Source organism: Chiloscyllium plagiosum, chromosome 4 (genome assembly GCF_004010195.1).
Source record: "Chiloscyllium plagiosum isolate BGI_BamShark_2017 chromosome 4, ASM401019v2, whole genome shotgun sequence".
NCBI lineage: Eukaryota > Metazoa > Chordata > Chondrichthyes > Orectolobiformes > Hemiscylliidae > Chiloscyllium > Chiloscyllium plagiosum.
In genome coordinates this window covers 27887781-27903723 of record NC_057713.1, presented here as the reverse complement: position 1 = coordinate 27903723, position 15943 = coordinate 27887781, and the positions used below count along the sequence as shown (strand labels likewise).

General features: G+C 40.4%; 1 protein-coding gene across 6 annotated transcripts in view; it reads left to right on the top strand.

The window, feature by feature from the left end:
* The first annotated feature begins 14021 nt into the window (after nt 1-14021).
* The window catches only part of LOC122548906 (KH domain-containing, RNA-binding, signal transduction-associated protein 3-like), a 172583-nt gene continuing 170661 nt past the window's right edge, over nt 14022-15943 (top strand). For 5 of the 6 annotated variants that reach the window (XR_006311361.1, XR_006311360.1, XM_043687862.1 and 2 more), the window contains exons 1-2: nt 14024-14348; nt 14504-14595. Coding sequence is in view for 4 of the 6 variants with exons in the window: in XM_043687862.1 (XP_043543797.1) it covers nt 14505-14595 (91 nt within the window). In the remaining 2 variants the exon portion in view is untranslated. Of the gene's footprint in view, nt 14349-14503; nt 14596-15943 lie in introns of all 6 variants that reach the window. The other variant, XM_043687863.1, reaches the window with a different exon arrangement.

Below are 15943 nucleotides of genomic sequence, written 5' to 3'. Positions count from 1 at the left end.
CGGCACTGCCCTCTTTAGCTGTCCTACCTCTCCATCTTCCTTTCCATCTATCCACTCCACCCTCCGCTCTGACCTATTACCATCATAACCCAACTTCAACTACCTATCACCTTCCATGCTACCTTCCCCCAAGCCCCAATCTTTCTAATTATCTTACAGCCCCTTTGGGCCCCGCCCTACATTCCTGACGAAGAGCTTAGTTCGAAACATCAACTCTCCTGCTCCTCGGATGCTGCCTGATCTGCTGTGCTTTTCCAGTGCCACACTTTTTATATCTATTGTTCTGTTAAGTTTTCCATGAGAGTTGTTATTCCAATTCCTTTTTTCTTTTGTTGTATTTTAACTATAGTGGGTGAATAAAGTGTGTTTTGGTTTAAATCTGATAGTTTAACCAACAGAATTGCATCTGGAATGCAACACTTTAAATTTATCTTTAAAATAACTAAATGTTAGGGTCTAGATGATTTTCTGAATATTTTGAGGTGGATTTGGTTTGGTCCATAACCCGAATCATCAATAAAAGAAAGAAATGCTTTGTGTAAATGTTCCAAAATAACCCCAAAGAACTTATTTTTTTCCTCGAGAAGCTGTGCAGTTGCAGAATTTCACTTTTAACTTTCTGAATTATTAACTATGGTAACACCCAGAATGAAGGTTGAAGAGAGAGAAGCAAACTTCCAGACCAGCACTTCCATCATATCTTCCTTTACCTTCGATGTAGAGATGCTGATGTTGGACTTGGGTGAACAAAGTCAGCAGTCACAGTAACACGATACCAGGTTATGGTCCAATAGGTGACATCCCCCTCTTTCTCAGACACATGATAAGGTTTCTTTTGTTCTCCCCTTCTTGCCCACCGGTCTCTGAATTCAAGGGATTGTCCTCTGTAATTTGCATCACCTTATAGTGACATCATCAGCAAACACATCTTTCCCTTTCCTCTCTTATCAGCATTTTGTAGGGATTGTTCCTTCTGCAACACACTGCAGCAAGGTTTTGATCATCAACCAAGAACAGAATTAGGCTCAAATGTCAAACACTCCTGTGTTCAGTCAACCTGAATGTCCTTTCTTTCCACAGAACTATTCCACGGAAGTGTAAGAGATACAAACCTTGTCTGTCCACTTTCTCCATTCTTACTACCCAAGCCCCAGCTAGTCCTTCCAAGTACAACAGTTGTTCACTTGTACCTCATTCAATGTAGTGTATTGTATTCACCATTCACAGTGTGGACTTCTCTATATTGGGAAGCCAAGTACCACTATTCAGTCAACAAAAACAACTTCTGGTTGTTCAGAGTATCATAGAATTCCTTACAGTGTGGAAGTAGGCCATTCGGCCCATTTTTATTGTTTTAATTCACTGCCTTGCTCCCCTTGTGCTGACGTTTCTGCCCTCGGCCTGCTGAAGTGTTCCGATGAAATTCAACGCAGACTTGAGGAATAGCACCTTCCCTTTCACTTGGCACTTCAAAGTCTCCTGGACTCAACACTGGGCACAACAATTTTAGATCATAACTTCTGTCCCCATTGTGTTCTACATGTTTCCTTTCTTAATTTTGTTGGGTTGTTCTTTACCCGGCATCTTTCTTTATCTCTTTCATGTTATAGTCAGATAACTTTTAAGTAGGCATTCGGACACAGCTTTTGTTCTTTACCCTATTCATTACCACTTTATTTGGCTGCTATTTCATGAAAATATTTTGTATTTAATCTGCCCTGACCTTCACCTTGTCAGAGTTACTTTTTTTGTTCTTTCTACCTCCACTGGCTTAAAAACTCTTACATTTCTACTTTTCTTCAGTTCTGTTGAAACATCTCTCCACAGGTACTGCCTGACCTGCTGTGTTTTCCCAATATTTTGTTTTGTTGTTATTGTAAGGACATTGCATAAGCCTATGGGTAGTGTTTGACATTTGAGCCTAATTCTGTTCTTGGTTGATGATCAAAACCTTGCTGCAGTAATCCTGATAGACATTCCACTCCAGGATACAATAAGATGAAGTCAATTATAGCATCCATACCACTCCTTCCCTTCTGGAAACATTTAACTCAAACGTATGAAGGATGAAACCTAGGGCTTTCCTGATCTGTATTATTTAATTACTCAGCAAACGAGTTTCACCCAATTTTTAAGATATAGCTGAAATATTTTTCAGAATTCTATTATGGAGTATAAGTGAAAATATAACATGAATACACTGGTTCATGGATGTATGAATGATCTCACATGACACAGCTTCTATATCTGCTTTTGGGTAACTTGCTTTTCAACAAACTTTTAAATAAGGAAGTTATAAATAGGAGCAGATGTGGATGATATGGCACATCAGAATCAGCTCTGCCATGGGTGATCTCTGGCTTCAGTTTCACCTTTGTGTCCACTCTCCATATCCTTTCATTTCCTGAGAGCTGAAAGATCTGTCTACTTAACGTTAAATATATTCATTGTTGCAGCTTCGTTGGAATAATAAACTCTTTCTCAGGATAATAAACTGCGTTTCCCTGTTTGACATTCCACAACCAGTTGAAGTAATGGCTCAGAAATTCTGATCAGGGTCAGAAACATAATTTCTGATCTCAATCAGACAAAAAAGATTACACAGCCACATTGAAATAAAAACAAATAAAATACTGTTGGTTGTAGCAGGTGGAAGCAGTGCTTCGAAAGCTAGTGCTTCCAAATAAACCCGTTGGACTATAACCTGGTGTTGAGCGATTTTTAACTTTGTCCACCCAGTCCAACACCGGCACTTCCAAATCATGTCTAGAGAGCAGTTAAGAGTCAACGACATTGCTCTGGATCTGGAGTCACACATAGGCCAGACCAGGTAAATATGGCAGGTCTCCTTCCCTCCTTTTTCCTTGACAATCAGCAAAAGGCATAATTAAACTTTTATTTCCAGATTATTAATGTTTTCAAGTTTCACCATCTGCCATGTTTGGATTCAAACTCATACTCCAAGAATGTTAGCTTGGGACTCTAGATTACGATATTACGATGACACCACTGCCTCATATGAATGATGCACTCATCAGGACAATTTACAAATATTCATACTGGGCAAAAGTGAGGACTGCAGATGCTGGAGATTAGAGTCAAGATTAGAGTAGTGGAGGAAATGCACAGCAGGTCAGACAGCGTCCGAGGAGCAGGAAATTTTACATTTTGGGCGGGAGCCCTTCATCAGGAATTCTGATGAAGGGTTCCTGCCTGAAACATCGATTTTCCTGCTCCTCGGATGCTGCCTGACCAAATGTTTATACTGAATAACCAGAGCATACTGATTCATTGATAAGGGACTACTTTGTGAGCCCCATTTTTTGCAGAGAAAAATCATATACTTACACAATCATCCGTTACAATTGAAGAAAGTAGACAAAATCCTTTCAGCACAATGTCTTGATAATTCAGAGTAAATCTGTTTGGTTTAAATTTAAACAAAGCTTGATAGTTAACTGTCAGTCATTGTCTACCTAGTGTATTCTTTATACCAACCAGAGTACATTTGCTAATTAAGTAGCATGTACAGTACGAAAAGATTATTTCTCTTTACAATGGTAGTTTTGTAAATATTGTGTGCAAGATGAAAAGTTTCAACAAAATGTAGGAGCAAATTACTGCAGATGCTGGAATCTGTACTGAAAACAACAAATGCTGGAGATCATAGCAGGTCAGACAGCATCCATGGAGAGAGAGCAAATTAGTGTTTGGAGTTTAGATAATCTTCATTGGAGCTCTAATGAAAAGTCAACTAGACTAGAAATATTAGCTTGCTGTCTCGCCATGGATGTTGTCTGACCGACTGTGATCTCTAGCATTTGTTGTTTTCAACAAAATGTATCCTTTTTTTCAGCAATGCTCAAATTCTGTACCATCAAACAACTTTTTAATATTGCTTTCCTGAAAGGTTCCTCTTGAATCACTGCCAATGTTAAATATTGGTCTAAATAATTCAATTTGCTTGGACTGTCTCCTTGTTAGATCATTCAGACTGCAATTTTGTGAGGAGAAGTGTTCACTCATACTTCAGAAGTTAATTGTTTCTGTATTCTCGAGATACCTTGCAAATATTTTAAAACCATAAATTTCCACAAATCATTAATTTTAAAAGGGGTTTTTGCAAAGGTTATTCATGGTCCTTTCTTGGCATCTACAGACAAGCAGTTTGGAGAAAGAGAGAGAAAAGTAAAGAAACTTCAAAGTCAGTGAAATACATTTAAATGTCATCAGTGCAGATTATAGTACCACAAATCTTTATTGGTCAGAACATTGAGTATAGGAGTTGGAATGTCATGTTGTGGCTGCATAGAACATTGGTGAGGCCATTTTTGGAATACTACATACAATTCTGTTTGCCCTTTTATAGAAAAAATGTTGTTAAACTTGAGAGGGTACAGAAAAGATTTACAATGATGTTGCCATGACTGGAGGGCTTGAGTTAAAGGGATATGCGGAATAGGCTGGAGCTTTTTTTCCCTGGAGCATCAAAGTTTGGGAGGGGGTGACCTTGTAGAGGTTTATAAAATCATGAGAGGCGTGGATATGGTGAACAGGCAATGCCTTTTTCCTAGAGTGGAGGAGTAGGTTTAAGGGGAGAGTGGAAAGATTGAAAAAAGACCTGAGGGGCAACTTTTTCACGCAGAAGGTGATGCGGGTACGGAAGACTTGCCAGAGGAAGTGGTGAAGGCGGCAATAATTACAAAATTTAAAAGACATCCTGTTATATAAATAGGAAGAATTTATGAGCCAAATACTAGCAAATGGGATTAGGTCAGATTGGGATGTCTGGTTGGAGTGAACAAATTGGACTGAAGGGTCTGTTTCTGTGCTGTATGACTCTATAAGTCTAAAAGAGAAAGTTTTTGAACCACAATTTTAAAATCTTAAGAATCTTTTGTTTCTTCTACTGAAGTCTGCTGCTGATGCAAGAATGCATAGATGCCAGTCATTATGAAGTAGTTTGCTAAAAGGATCGCTCTGCATGTGAGCCTGGGCAAACATGCCGCACAACTGAACTGGACCCTATCCTTGCATCTCATCTCACCATGAAGCTTTATCAACAGGATCAAAAGAGGGAGGATTAACTGTATTTAACTTGGTAATAACTGAGCTCATCAGAGTTTGAAGATTAAATTTTAATTTTAAATACACTGAGGTATAGTTATTCAAATAGGCATAAGACTATCTTCTAAATAAAAGCTATTTAATTCAATGTGAACACTGTGCATCAGGTTTAATCCATTATATTCTTTTCTGGTGGCTTGACATATCTGACAGGAACAGCCAGTGTGGGTTGACCATGCATGCATGCCAGGATTGCAGCAGGTAAACATTACAAATGTTAATTTGATATGCATCTAAATGAAGCCAGCTTTAATTTGAAATTGGACCATGCTGTGGATCTAGCCCACTCTGAACATAACACTGCAGAACGTTAAGCCATTGGGTTTGATTCTGCATATGTCAGCACTGCAGCTGATGCTAATGCACAAGTACAATACCAACATCTCCTTGTGCTAAAACCTTTACTCGACAGGCTGAGAATGACCTTTTTCTCACGAGTTTTAAAACTCTTACCGAGTTGAGAATTCACATTTGTGCATTTCAAAACCTCATAGGGCAGGGAAGTTGAGGCAAAAGAAGAGCTAATACTAAATTTACCTCATAGAAGACGGCCAAATAAAGTGAAAATCAAGAAAATTAAGGGATTTTAAGGAATCAAATTCTGGGAACGAATGGGTTTGAGTAGGAGATAATGCAGTGTCTTGATTTCAATAGAGTGAAGATGAAGATTGGAAAAAGGGAAAAGAAATGAACACCCTCGAGGATCCTATATTCAGAACTCACTGTGTGGCGACTGACTGTATGGAGTTTGCACGTTCTCCCCGTGTCTGCGTGGGTTTCCTCCGGGTGCTCCGGTTTCCTCCCACCATCCAAAGATGTGCAGGGTCAGGTGAATTGGCCATACTAAATTGCCCGTAGTGTTAGGTAAGGGGTAAATGTAGGGGTATGGGTGGGTTTCGCTTCGGCGGGTCGGTGTGGACTTGTTGGGCCGAAGGGCCTGTTTCCACACTGTAATCTAATCTAATCTAATCTAAAAAAAAACTCAGAAGGGACAATGACAAAATGTATTTGTATAATGCGTTTAGTCTAATAAAGTAGGCCAAGGTGCTTCACAGTAGTGGTATAAGGCACAGTTGACACTGACACATATAAGGAGAAAGTGAGGACTGCAGATGCTGGAGATCAGAGTCGAAGAGTGTGGCGCTGGAAAAGCACAGCAGGTCAGGCAGCATTTGAGGAGCAGGAAAGTTGATGTTTCAAGCATAAGTTCTTCATCCTGATGAAGGGTTTATGCTCGAAATGCCGGCTTTCTTGCTCCTTGGATGCCGCCTAACCAGCTGTGCTTTTCCAGCACCACACTTTTCGACACTGACACACATAATATGATATTAGTAAAGATAGCCAAATGCTACATTAGGGAGATAGGTTTCCAGTAGTGCCTTTAAAAACTGCCAGATTTTTAATAAAGTTTGGACTGAAACCTGGCATTTCAAACAATTTAATCCCATAATTTATCATCAGCAACCAAGGGGAGAGAAATGACAAATCATACCGTCGTGAGGCTTTGCTATATGGTGAGATTGTTTCCAGTGCAGCTCTGCCCAATCAAATTTAAACGTTCTTAAACTGAAAAGCAAAACATAGGAGGATTGTGGTTGGCTGGGATATTGGCATGCCACAATGGGTCTTGTGAGGTATGAATTTCATTGAAGGATTGCATTCAAGAATTGAGCAATCATCTGACCATGATGGGCATCATCAGGGGTTTAGATCACTTTCCTTCTGACCAGATCAGTGATTTATATTTAAGGATTATGGTAAATGTTCTTGCATTATGACTACTTACGTTTGTGACTGGAAGTTAAACAACAGAGCTCTGACCCACAGCCGGCTTGTTGCTCTGCTGTATGGACATAACAGGGAATTCAATTTGTCACTATGTGGCAATGAATCCTCAAGTTATTGTGCTCCTTAAACCCAGGACTTTCTTTTCCTTAGAATGCATGCACACCTTTTGGCTGACTTTACATAATGACATTTCTGCTGACATCTCCCAGACTATTGAGCAGAGACAGCTGCTAATTGAAGGTTTGTCTCGGGTGGCAAATATACTTGTGCTGGTCATAAGAGTCATAGAGATTTACAGCACGGAAACAGACCATTTGGTCCAACCCGTCCATGCTGACCAGAAATCCCAACCCAATCTAGTCCCACTTGCCAGCACCCGGTCCATATCCCTCCAAACCCTTCCTATTCATATACCCAACCAAATGCTTCTTAAGTATTGCAATTGTACCAACCTCCACCACTTCCTTTAGTAGCTCATGCCATTCACGTACCACCGTCTGTGCCATTAGGTCTCTTCTATATCTTTCCCCTCTCACCCTAAACATATGCCCTCTAGTTCTGGACTCCCCGACCCAAGGGAAAATACTTTAAAGGAGTAAAGGATGTAGCTAGCATGGAGATTTCATTGAGGGGGAGGTTGTCATCACCCCTTAGTCAGGCTTCCACCAAATCCAGTATGGTGACGCATCCATCCATGATGAGCTTTTGCATAGGAAGAGCTTTGAATCATAAGATCTTACAAAGGCTGGCAAAGTCCACAATGGAAAGGTTGTGTTGACTCAATGAGTTAGATAGCATCGGCCTTGTGCCAGGAAAGCTGTTAACAAAATAAGATGGATTGTTAATAAAGAGGTAGCAAAGAGGGCCTCAATGAACACTTTGGTAAAGATGTAGACTTATCGAAGAGGGACAGCAGCAGGAGAGTTGGAATGTCAAGAAGTACTTAGATTTAGTTTAAAGATTTCAGAGCACAGAAAACCTGAAAGGGCTGCAATTAATTGACACACGATGACATGAGAGAAATGTTTAGGAGGGGTAAAGAGAAAAGAAACAACAAAAGGGGTAAAGATGTCAAGTATGAGGCCCTGAGCTGGGACAAAGCATCAATCAATTGCCATTCATATTTAGAGATAGGCTTGGTCAGTGAGTGAAGTCCTGACATTTATGAAGAATAGTGTACTGAAGGAAGCACTGATAATAATGGGAATGGGAACAAAGAGCCAGGAAGTGTGTAGAATTGATTGCTGGACAAGTGAAAGTTACTGGAAGATTGAAGAGCAGCAAAGAAATGTACTTTGGCCTAGGAGACTGAATCCCTGGCTAGATACCAAACTGTGTCTGATGCTGAAAAACCAATAGAACAAATAAGTCAGTCATAGTTTCTGCAGGGAACAGCAAAAATAGGGGAAGGACTGTAATATAATCAAACTTACTTTAAACATTTAAGCAAGTGAGTGTTAGTCGTTTAGCAATTGGGTGTTATTTGTATTCACCTTTTGGATATTAAGTGGGGATTTACTAATGTTCACAGGAGTAGGCTGAAAGAGGCATTGTTACATTGGATATGCATGATATTCAGTAAAATATTGGAGGTGTGTGAAATCTTGGCTTCAGTTCTATTCTCCATCTGACAATCTGTGCTTTAATAGAAAATAACTGCTCAGAGACATGGCAACACAATAGCTCCATTTAGAAGTGCAGTTTTGATGTAATATAATTTAAGGTAACCAGCACTTCACTTTGGAGAATCAACATAATTTTAATCACAATTTATTCCCAGATTGCTGACTACACTTAAAACAGAAACTATATATTCCTGAATTTTAAATTAAAGCGGAATTCCACTATTTCTGAATGTTATTCTCAATTGATAAAACTAGTCCCATAAAGGTACTTCATATTGTTATCCCATACAATGTATTTGCATCTGTTCTGGTTCACAATATATTAGAATCCCTACAATGTGAAAGCAGGCCAGTTGGCCCATTGAGTCCACACCACCCCTCTGAAAAGCATCCCACACCACTCTTGTAAACTTGCATTTCCCATTGCCAATCTACCTAGTCTGCACACCTTTGGACCACATGAGGAAACTTGACCAGGTCCGTGCAGTTATAAGGAGAATATGCAGACTGCACACAGTCACTAAGGGTGGATTTGAACCCATGGTCCTGGCGCTGAGAGACAGCAGTGCTAACCATTGAGTCACTATACTACCCATCAGCCTGACCTCAGAATAAAAAGGTTATGGGCTCAAATCTCTCTCCAGTCTCAAACACAACTCAAGATTGCATTGGAAGAGCATTATTGCGGCAAGCTGAATCTATTTGAAGTATTGTATTTCAGACACAGAAAATGCTGGACTATCTCAGCAGGTCTGGCAGCAACTGTGTATAGACAAACAGGGTTAAAGTTTTGAGTCCAATATGACTCTTTTTCTGAACTGAAAGGGACTGGAAAATGATAGCTTTATACTGGTTTCGAATGGGAAGAAGACGTAATTGGAATAGAAGGTGACAGTGCCAGTACAGAAGTCAAAGGTAATGGTAGTATCGGAGGGATATTGATGCAGAACAACTGTTAATGGTAAGTGTGAAAGCTGCAGAAAACATCTCCATGTCAACAAGGCATTTGGGGCGGTAGAAGAGGATGTAGTCAAAATGGAAGACAATGTTCATGGTCTGAATATGTTGAACTGAAATTGAGTCCTGAAGGCTATAAAGTGCCTGAGGGGAAAATGAAATATTGTTCCTCCAGCTTGCATTGGGTTATGCTGAAGGGCCGTAGCTGACAGAAATGTTACCATATAGTATGATGGCTTGAAATGGCAAGCAACAGTAAGGTTGAGGTCATTCTTAAGAATTGAGATGTTCATCATGCAAAATGGTAGCCAGTCTGTGTTTGGTTTCAACAATGTAAAGGAGCCATATTGTGAACAGTAAACACATTAGAAATGATTAAATGAAGTACAAGTAAAGCACTGCTTCGCCTGGAAGTGAGGAGGTGAATGGACAAGTGTTACAACTTATGCGATTCAGAGATCTCTGAGATGGCAGGACAGGTTAATGGGGTTGTTAAGAAGGCAAATGGGTCACTTGCTTTTATTAGTTGAGGCATGGATTATAAGGAGAAAATGACGACTGCAGGTGCTGAAAATCAGAGTTGAAATGTGAGGCGCTGGAAAAGCACAGCAGGTCAGCAAGTATCTGAGGAGCAGGAGAATCGATGTTTGGAGCATGAGCCCTTCATCAGAAACGTGGATGGTTGGGGGGGTGGTTACTGTGAGATAAATAGGAGGATGGGGGTGGGGCTGGGAGAAGGTAGCTGGGAAGGTGAAAGGTAGATGAAGGTGAAGGGTGATGGTGATAGGTCGGAGGGAGGATGGAGTGGATAGGTGGGAAGGAAGATGGACAGGTAGGACAGTTCAAGAGGGCAGTGCCAAGTTGGAGGGTTGGATCTGGGATAAGATAGAGGGAAGGGAGATGAGGAAACTGGTGAAATTGTTTACTATGCAGATTTGTTTACTATGTTTCTCTCTCCAAGGATGCTGTCAGACTTTCTGAGTTTTTTTCAGCATTCTAGGTACTTGTTTCAGATCTCTAGAATGTACAGTATTTTGTTTTTACCTGTTGCATTTCTGATTATCTGATTTCCCTCCCATGAGCACACAACAGGTGAGTTTTACCTCCATTCCATCGAAACAAATCCAAATGTAAATGATCAATTGAATTTCTATGTTTTAAAACCCCCAAATTCCTTTAATTGTCTCCTGAAGGTTTTTACTCAGGTCAGGATATATTTCCACAAAATTGACCAGTTCTATAGAAGGAATTGAACTAAGTTGCTTTACCTCAAATGAGTCTAGAGTCTAGGCAATGAGAGCTTTACTCTCTGAAAAGATGGGAAGTTCATCAGGTTGGTGCTAAAGTCGGCTTTCATGGTACCCAACAATCATGGAGGAGTTGGTTGATGTAAGGAAAGAGTTGGATTGACTTTCTAGCCCATTGATCTCACAGCTGAACCTCACTTGTATATCCATATGTGCCCAACATGCTGTAGTGTTGTGAGGAAGCATTCAGCATCACAAAAACTGACAGATTTTATTTTTCATTCATCTCAAAATTATTGACATAATTACTTCAGCTTTGTTTAAGAAATACACAAGTTAAAAATTTCAGTGATTTAATTTATAAATGAGTAATAATGTTTTTTTCAAAAAAAACCTAAATACTGCATGGCATTTTTTGTTGTAAGTAAGAGGCCAATGCTACATTTAGCCTCACCATCACTATGAGAAAAAAGATACTCAGAATCCCCACGACTGTTTAACAACAAATGGCCAATACTGCAGTGTTTGAATGTCTAAACATTAATTTATAACAAATGATACTGTTATAGTCATTTGGTGTACAGAACTTGAACTGCAGATGCTGGAGATCAGAGTCAAAAAGTGTGGTTCTGGAAAAGCATAGCCAGTCAGGCAGCATCCGAGGAGCAGGAGAGTGATGTTTTGAGTATAAATTCTTTATCAGGAATGTGGGAGAGGCCCAAGAGGGTGGGGGGAGGTGGGGAGGGGGTGGGGCGAGGGGGAAGGTAGCTGGGAATCTACTGTGTCTGTTGCTCCCAATGTGGTCTCCTCTACATTGGGGAGACAGGACACCAACTTGCGGAAAGTTTCAGAGAACATCTCTGGGACACATGCGCTAAACAATGCCACTGCCCTGTAGCTGAACACATCAACTCCCCCTCCCAATCCGTCAAGGACATGCAATTCCTGGGGCTCCTTCATCACCAGATTCTAGCCACCTGATGCTTGGATGAAGAAGGCCTCAGCTTCTGCCTTGGGACCCTCCAACCTATTTTGTTGAATTTAAAAAGGCATAGTTCTGGTACATCTTTCCTATTGTAAATGCATGTTGCTGTTTGCCTAATATATGTAGATTGCTGTATTTATGAGACTGCCACACTGTGAGCCTGACTGATAATTTAAAATGACACTGTGAAACGTTCTATGGCATCAGAACCATACAGTATTGAAACGACCCTTTGGTTCAACTCGTCCATGTGAACCAAATTTCCCATAATGAGGTGCAGGAGAAGGAATTTCTTAAAAGTAAAATGTGTGCAGCCCATTGTTACCTCAACATTAATGTACTTTTCCACACCCCAAATGTTGTCATCAATTCTGCAAGAAGAAATTCAGCAATTCTATTATCTGTAGAGCTCAATATTTTCAAAATACTTCCCTTAACTTCTCCAAATCTGGATAAGTTAGAAAATATAAATCCAAACATCCTCCATAAATCTTCTCCAAAGGCATCCTTCATTTTGGAGAGTTGCTGTTCCACCCCAGTTCGCATAATGGCTACTTGGACATGCAACTTAATGTCGCTTGAATAAGGTTTAACACATTCAGGGAAAGAGAGGAGGAAAGAGGAACAAAATTACTAAACTAAGATTTTAATTGTATTTGGAAAACAGAACACGCTAGCTTTCAGTCTTGCAACTTACAGGTGAGACATTAAATCAAGGACCGCCTACCCTCACACAGTTATAAAATATTCCATAGCATCATTTCCAAGATTAATGGAGATATCCTGGTGTCCTGGCCAATATTTATCCTTTAATCAATATTATGAAAAAAATCCAGTTGCTCACTATCATAATTCTAGCATGGGAGTTTGCTACATGCTAATTGCTTGCTAAGTTTTCTAAGTTGCAAAAGAGACAACACTGTAAAAGTTCTTCACTGGCTGGTGGTAGTCATGATTTGGCCAGTGTTAGACTGGGGTATACAAAGTTAAAAAAATTACATAACACCAGGTTATAGTCCAACAGATTTATGTGTAAGCACCAGCTTTTGGAGCGCTCTGAAAGCTAGTGCTTCCAAATACACCTGTTGGACTATAACCTGGTGTTGTGTGAATTTTAACTTGGCTCACCACTCTTTGGGGTGGCTTGAGCTTATGAAAACGCAAAGAAAAAATGCAAGTCTTGCTTTCTCTTTGTCTAATTAATGTTCTATTAATTATAGTTGCATATTTTGAGTAGTAGTGATTTATATAGTCATAGCACTGAATAAAATTAACGTATTTTACATAATTCAAATACTTTAACATCCAAAAACGCAGTAATTATCTGGGGAAAAGTGCAGAGTACAATTTAAACCACAGGGAGGCAGTATTGCCACTTCCCAAAAAGTACACTGTAATGTTGAATTACTTCTCTCCAGTCAAACTGCAACAAGCATTGTCTGTCTATTGTATCCCCATTCGAAGATTCGGACCTATCAACCCTGCTTTATTTTCAGTCGAACTCAGTCAAAACACCTCATCCGTTTGAGAAATTAACAAAATATCAATAAACATGTTGCAATTCATTGCACCGAGGTCAAAATGAACGCTAAACATTGGCCAGGGGAGTAAAAACGAGATGCGCCAGATGTAGGGTAAATTAATTGGAGATGGCGAAGCTGGTGGAGAAGTCACTTTATTGCAGAGTTGGTTTGAGGACCTATTTTACCACTGGCTGTGAGATATGGACTGGTGTAAATGGAGGGAGCGAAGTGAAGGATTTGATTGACAGGTCCCAGGTAGCAGAGCTGAGCCTGGAGGTTGGGGATGATTGACAGGTCGGTGAGAGGGCGGGGCCAGTGACTGATTATACAGTTTAACACTGTTGAGGCCGTTTACTTGGCGGGGCCAGCAGAAGGGGAGCGGAATGCCCAGGTGAAGGGGCGGGGCCACGGGTTTGTTGACGTGCCATGTGCTTGGGTCTGGGGAACGGGGGTGATTGACAGTCCGGGGAACCTGGGGGCGGAGATAATATTGATCGACGGACAATATGAAGGCTGTGATTGGACGTTAGTGAAAGGGCGTGGCCATGAGCGAAACGACGGGCCGAGGTAGTGGGCGGGTGATAGGATGATTGACGGGCCTGGGGAGCGGGCTGGAAGGGGACTTTGAGGGGGCAGAGGGAGGGGGGGGAAACGACTCCACGAAAAGCCCGGCTCCTATTGGCGAGGGCTGGATTGTCTCGCGACCGCCGGTAGCCACGGTCCAATAAGCGAGCACGGCCGGCCGTCTGATTGACGTGTGACCGACCAATGGCGCGAATGGGGGGGGGGCGGTGAGCTGGAGGAGAGGCTGCGGACGGTTATTTTTGATTTCTATTTCTCTGCTTACCCCCTCCCCTCATCGTCCTTTATAATCTGCGTTGTCGCTTGAAGTGGAGGGAAGGGGAGGGGGAAAAAAAAACCAAAAAAAAAATAAAGAGACGAGGGCGAGGAAAGAGCAGAGCAGGAGTGAATTGAATTGAAGTGTGTGTTTGTCTGAGTGAGAGAAAAGATAAACAGCAGAGGGACACGAGGGCGGCATTGACACCTCGGAGCCGGGATCTTTACTCTCCTTCGGAATCGGGGTTCTTTTCCCTCGGTACTATATTTCAATTCTTTTTCTTTTGTTTTTAGTATTAAGTGTACCGGTCGCGGTAAATTCTGCCGGCCGAGCCGGACGCTTTTTAATTTTTCTTCTCCCCCTTTTTACATTGAATAACTAAAATCATCCGAATCGCCCCTTTTGCTACACAGGATGGAGGATAACAAGTACTTACCCGAGCTGATGGCCGAGAAGGACAGTCTGGACCCGTCTTTCATCCATGCCACCCGGCTGGTGACAGCAGGTAGAAGAACAATATCTTTTATCGCATAAATAAACGCAAACTTTCCAATTGTTCTTCATGGGGAAGACGCATATTCACAGCAGATCGCTAAATTAGAACGCATTGGAGCATTTATTTTAAAAGAAAGTTGATTGAGAGAACCTGATTTGTTTTTTTACAATTTTGTGTTTTGGCTATTCTGTGAGGGTGTCAAAATAGTTACGGATTGAATGGGAATTTTCTGATTTTTTTTCTCTTCCTAGAATCAGTAAGGTTTGTGCTGTTGCCGTTGCCTGTTAGTTTTGCACACTCCTGAATACCCAGACATTTCTTCTCATCCAAGGGGGCATGTGTCTGATTTTAATTTTTTTTTAAAAAATTGGCTTTTCTTCTCTAAAGGTAGATTTGAAGAGTTAGTTTTGTTGAGCAGTTTACACGATTGAGACTTGTGTGTAGGTTTGCAAATGCAGGCAGAAAAAAATGCCTCCGAGCTTTCTTTTAAATCGCTTGATGTGTTCTTGGTTTCATTCGTGTCTGAGTATTTAGTGTACTCTTGTTGAATCATACTTCAGCATAGGTTAATTGGGCAGCGTGTTTGGTCCTGTGAACATTTATAGGATAACTTTTTTTCCGTTGTCTTAAAATTTCCTTTTAAAAATATATGTATGTAGAGACAGTAAACTCGATGTAAAATGAAATGACTTTAGGTTGTGGGACAGGAATTCTACATATATCTAAAAGACCTATTTTTGAATATACAATGCATCAGTTAAATTGCTTGTATGGACTGAAGAAATGTCACTCATTAAAGTCATTATTTGCAAGGAAGGAGACTTGTAGTAAAAACTGGATCCTTCAAAGAATAAAATTGTTGGTGCTACTTCCAGCTGAATGTCAGAAGATGGTTTCAGTGTTCTTTGATTTATTTTGGTGTCTTCAAGCAGTGCTTTGGGAGAAGTTTGGAAAGATGGGTTAGCATAAAGTATACCAGTACCAAAATATATAGATAAGTCAAAACCTAAGGCAAAATTGGTCTCCAGTTGACTGATGGCTGGGTATAAATAACAATTCTTCTTTGGTAGTCTTTATTTTAATTGAATGCATAGTTAACTTTGATATGCCAAAGGTTTAACTCATTTATGCATTTGTTGATGCATTTCAAGTTTAGTGGTTTTTGATTTTGAGCTGAGCTGCCATTAAACAAACAAAGATTAAAGCGTATCTTGGCTAATGTTTCATTTAATTAAAATAAGACTTCATCAATTAAGAAATATTGTTTCATGAATGTAATAATGTCTTTTGTGTGCTGACTGACCTGTATGTAAAGTTTTAGTAGTTGACTAAAGATTTTGTAAATGCACATGTGGTA